At 38.8% G+C, this 4,686-nt stretch overlaps 1 protein-coding gene across 1 annotated transcript; it reads right to left on the bottom strand.

Moving 5' to 3' along the window:
• Window positions 1-1,968: 1,968 nt before the first annotated feature.
• Window positions 1,969-4,045, bottom strand: otulina (OTU deubiquitinase with linear linkage specificity a). The gene is made up of 3 exons (XM_026292245.2): window positions 3,877-4,045; window positions 3,618-3,739; window positions 1,969-2,598 (listed from the first exon to the last, which is right to left on the bottom strand). Exons 1-3 carry the CDS (start codon window positions 3,988-3,990, stop codon window positions 2,175-2,177), a joined length of 660 nt encoding a protein of 219 aa, XP_026148030.1. The 5' UTR covers window positions 3,991-4,045; the 3' UTR covers window positions 1,969-2,174.
• Window positions 4,046-4,686: the final 641 nt, after the last annotated feature.

The raw sequence follows: 4,686 nt of genomic DNA, 5'->3' as shown, positions 1-4,686 counted from the left end.
TCCCAGCACACAGCATGACGTCATACTCGCGTCTGCCCGAGAGGTTGGCTGCGTTCAGGTGCTCCTCGGAAAGTCGATACACCGACGTACCGAGTGAATGCGTGGCAAGGCGTTCTAACATTTAATATAACAATTTACACATCCTGAAAACCATTTCACAACGTTGTTTTCTCACTGATGAGAATGTTAATTAAAGATACTACTAATACTAATAATAATTTTAATGTAGGGACTGCGCATGCCATATTCTGAGACTTTAACGGGCAGGTACAGCTTAGTGTCGTCGGCATAGCAGTGAAAAGAAGCAACATGTTTGCAAATAACATGTCCAAGAGGGAGCATATACAAGGAGAATAAAACTGGCCCCAAAACTGACCCGTGTGGGACACAACACTTTACAGAGCAAAGGATGCAGGACACTGACACAATTATTAATACAACATTTACTCACTTGATGAGATTAATACATTACCTGCTGAAAGTTCATTCAGGGAATTCAGTGACACTTAGGATTTAGGAAAGCCCCAAAACAACAAACTGTTTTTGGATGTTTCAACAAACAGAGACCAATAAAACCAATAATGATTTCATGTATTTACCATCATTTTGGTCAATTCAGACCCTGGTTTCACTCATTTATCTGTGCTGTAGGTCTCCATTGTTGTCCTAAAACTACTAAAAGCAGACCAGTGAACCCCTGCACTGTTTCTTCCTCACAAAAATTTATGGGATATTTGATATTTCAGAAAAAGAGCTTCAAAATTTGAGAAAGGCCACAATTTTTTACATTGTCTGAAATAAAACTGCAGTTCCTTTGAGGCGTACAGTTGCAGCTTGGAGCCAAGATCTACTAAAAAAAGGAGTTTGGAGAGAGATACCTCAAAATTGTACTGTATTTGAATAAATGTATTTAATCACTTGACATCACTGAAGTAGAGCCACATAGTGTTTTTGTGGGACTTAAAAAAAACTGTATGAACAGAAAGTCTTAATTACACCTGTCAACAGCTGCCCACATAGCAGAAATCAAAACTGTTTATAAGCCATAAAACTATATCAAAGGAGCAATAACTTCAGGGGTCACCACGTGCACTCTTTCTCTAGCTGACATTTTTTGATTGAGTCAAATGGGCCCTCCAGCGGCTGTCAACAGCATCACACCTTAAAGATACTAAAAAGCTTCTACAAACTGTGATGGTAGTTGCTGCCTGTGTGTATGTAGCCCATATTAATATTGAAACTATTAATCAGTGAATCAGTTAGTGGACTGATGACATGGATGGAAAGGTTTTTCATGCCACAAAAAATAAGTTAAAATGTTTAAAAATGCAGCAGCAATAAAAAGATCTTAATCATTTAAAAAGGCTGACAAATGCTTTTCCGTGATAAGCACAATGCTGATTTACATGTACATTATAGTGTGTAATAAACTATTTGTTAAATGTTTACATAGAGCTAACAAATGTTAACACAGAGGGTTAGCTGTCATGATTAGTTATCAACATGCCTATCTATTAACATATATGTAAATTGTAATAAAGCAAATATTTGTCATTAAATAATATAGGGAATTAATAGAAAGAGTTCAGTTGGCAAGAAAACAATTACAGTAAAAGATTCAGTGGGTGGTGGTAATATTTATTTCACAGCTGCTTAATTCAAATCCAAAAAAAAGCCATAGTAGTTTTTGCCTTAATTGTATTAACCCTGGGTCTGTTTGATAGCATATGTCCACTTCTCCAGCTTTGCATCCCATTGCAAATTGGTTTACTGATACAAGCTGCAGTAGAATCATATCAATCTGAATCCCATCAGTGGATTTTTGTTAAAATATTCCCAAATATTCCTTGTAATGTTTGAAGTGTTTAGTTCACATGAGTTTAAAGAAGTCCTATAGTAAATAAAATGAAATGTGTTTTTTTTTCATTAACCAAAAACTTAAATATGTAAGAAAAAATAAATGCAATAAAACATACATACATTTTTATTTTCAAACAATCTTGAATCATTTAAACAATTGCACAAACACTAAAACTGAAAATATGTTAAACTATATACATTAAATAATACATGTCATTTCTTTATGTATAAAACTTACACAAAAACCTGTTTTGCTTCATAGTTGACGTGTCCATCCAAGTATTGTTCTTGTAACTTAGTTCCCTGAATTTACGTCATATGTTATTCAGCTCCTGTATGTGACCAACCAGCTCCTGCGGCAGTCCCAGCTCTGTCACTACATCCATGCAGCGCTGCTGAAGCTGTTTTAGACTTTCTCCTGAGCTAGGAGAGCAGTAAGTGGACCCTGACCAGAGTTTCTGTGGCTGATGAGGAACACCCAGGTCCATTTGTTCTTCTGTCTTGCAGCAGTCTATTTCTTTACATCCCTCTCTGCAAAAGTTTGAATCAGTCTGCTCCATGTCCAGGTCCTCCATGCTCTCTGAGATGCTGCTAACGCTGGGAGCAGGAGTCTCCAAAGGGTTACTAATGTCAACCATGACTTTGTCTTCATGTTGTGCAACCTGCTGTAGGAGCTCAGTCACAGAGGCTGGGACAGGCTTTTCTGGATACTGGATCTGGCACCAGCACCATATAGCACTGATACAAGAGACACAAATCGGCAACAGTGTCAGACACAATGGCACAGAGAAGGGACTGAGACTGTCTGGACAAAAACGAGATTTGTTAGTGACATATCTGTGCAAGAAGGATCATTGGAAGGCGTCATAAATATGAAAACTACACAGTAAAATCATTAAAGTAGGCAAATATCTTCATGCATGATAAAAACACACTGAGCTGTTTTACTGATGTTCCTTAAGATAATATTTTAGACACTGCCTTATTAACAAATCCCAGCATGAAGATCAAATATCTCTACTTGTCTACAGTTACAACCTTTAAACACAGCCAAGTTCAACATAGTTAAAGTTGCAAATATTTGGTTTCAAAAGCCTTAAATAAATAATCAAGAGCCCAAAAAGTCATTTTTTTATATCTACTTTGCAACATCCAACTACATGTGGGTTGTGTAACCACACATACGAAACCATGATACTGAGGAAAATACACCTCAACACTAGAGATTATCACCAACCCAGCAATGCCAACGTTTTGGCTTGATGTGACCTGAAACACTAATGCGAACATGAGGTATGATGATCACAATTTTCACATTTTCATCATGATCTTTCTTTGTGCTCCTGGTTTTTAAAAAGTGCTGCCATAATAAAGATGTACTTATTTAATCACCTTAAAACTGAGTCCTGTTCAACCTGGGGTCTTTCTATATGTTGTTTACATGTTCTAGCTGTGTCTGGTTTCCTCCCACAGTCCTAACACATGCAGGTTGGAGTTAGACTAACTGGTGACTGTAAACTGTCTGTAGGTGTGAATGTGAGTGTTTGTGTGTGTCTGTGTCAGCCCAGGGATGTGTCCAGGGTGTACTCCGGCTATCACCCAGTGTCAGCTGGGACTGGCTCCAGCCACAGACACAATCCAGTCTAAATCATGTCTGTGATAACTTAACAAAACCTGCATCTACAGATAGAAAGAGAGAAAACAGCTGTACCGCAGCTCCAATCAAAAAGATAAACGCTATCAGTGTGATGGTTTACCTTGCGATTCCCTTGAGACGACCCACGGCTGCAGTCTGGGCTGCTCCTTCCCTGAACCCTAAGTCGAAACCGGCCTGAAGGGAGGCCTGCTCCCCGGCGTCCACTCCGTCCACAAAGCCGTCCTGTCCACAACACCAGGAGGAGAAAGCTTCATAGTTTCAGCGTTACAAGCCTGTTTATGTTCTCAGCTGGAGGAATTGTCAGATTTACAGAGTGAAGTTAAACCGAGAAGAGCACGGTGGGCTAACATTAGCTTTACCCTGACTCGCTTCTTCATGTTACACGTCCACTCTTTACTCTGGAGACTCAGGTCGTCCGCATACTCGTCGAAGACATCTTCTCCGCTGAATAAAGCAGCTTTAGTCCAGGACATCGAGAGTTAAAATGAAACCTGCAAGTGTAAAAAAAAAAAAAAAATAAAAAACGACGATCTAGCCACATTAGCTGCTACTGCTTCTTCTTCTTCTTCTTCTTCTTCTTCAGCCTGTTCTTCTTCGACGGCTTTTCTTCTTATTGACAGTTGTTTCAGCGCCACCTACAACAGTTACTATAATCTATAATAATACACACACACACACATATATGTGTGTGAGCTGTATATATGTATATGTATATATATGTGTGTGTGTGTGTGTGTGTGTGTATATTTTTACTTGTATTTCTTCAAAGTGAGGACATTTTCCTGGTCCTCACTCTTTTCAGACTCCTGTTTGAGGGTTAAGACTTGGTTTTAGGGTTAGGATTAGGTTAGGGTGAGGCATTTAGTTGTGATGGTTAGGATTAGGGTGTAGAGAGAGCATTTTGTCTAGGAGTGTCCTCACAACTATAGAAATACAAGTGTGTGTGTGTGTGTGTGTGTGTGTGTGTGTATAACCTGCAGGGGGCGCTAAAGCCTCACTGTAAAACTGTGATCTAAACAGTCACCCAGCAAATATCTACAGACATCAGTGCTCAGAGATCAGTTTAACGAAAAAAACACACACCTTCATTTTTTGATCAGAATTTAAATCTTCAATTTTCCTCTAATTATTTTCTGTAGTTAGTCTGATTGATTTTTGTATCCTCGTGT

The sequence above is a fragment of the Mastacembelus armatus genome, chromosome 20 (genome assembly GCF_900324485.2).
Source record: "Mastacembelus armatus chromosome 20, fMasArm1.2, whole genome shotgun sequence".
NCBI lineage: Eukaryota > Metazoa > Chordata > Actinopteri > Synbranchiformes > Mastacembelidae > Mastacembelus > Mastacembelus armatus.
This window is presented reverse-complemented; position numbering and strand designations above follow the sequence as displayed.

Bases quoted from the DNA above. Each gene is read 5' to 3' on its own strand.
- otulina (XM_026292245.2), bottom strand. From the start codon at position 3,990: ATGTCCTGGACTAAAGCTGCTTTATTCAGCGGAGAAGATGTCTTCGAC. The intron at 3,740-3,876 runs GTAAAGCTAATG...TGTTGTGGACAG, and splicing joins ACATGAAGAAGCGAGTCAGG to GACGGCTTTGTGGACGGAGT. The intron at 2,599-3,617 runs GTAAACCATCAC...CTCTTGTATCAG, and splicing joins CGTCTCAAGGGAATCGCAAG to TGCTATATGGTGCTGGTGCC.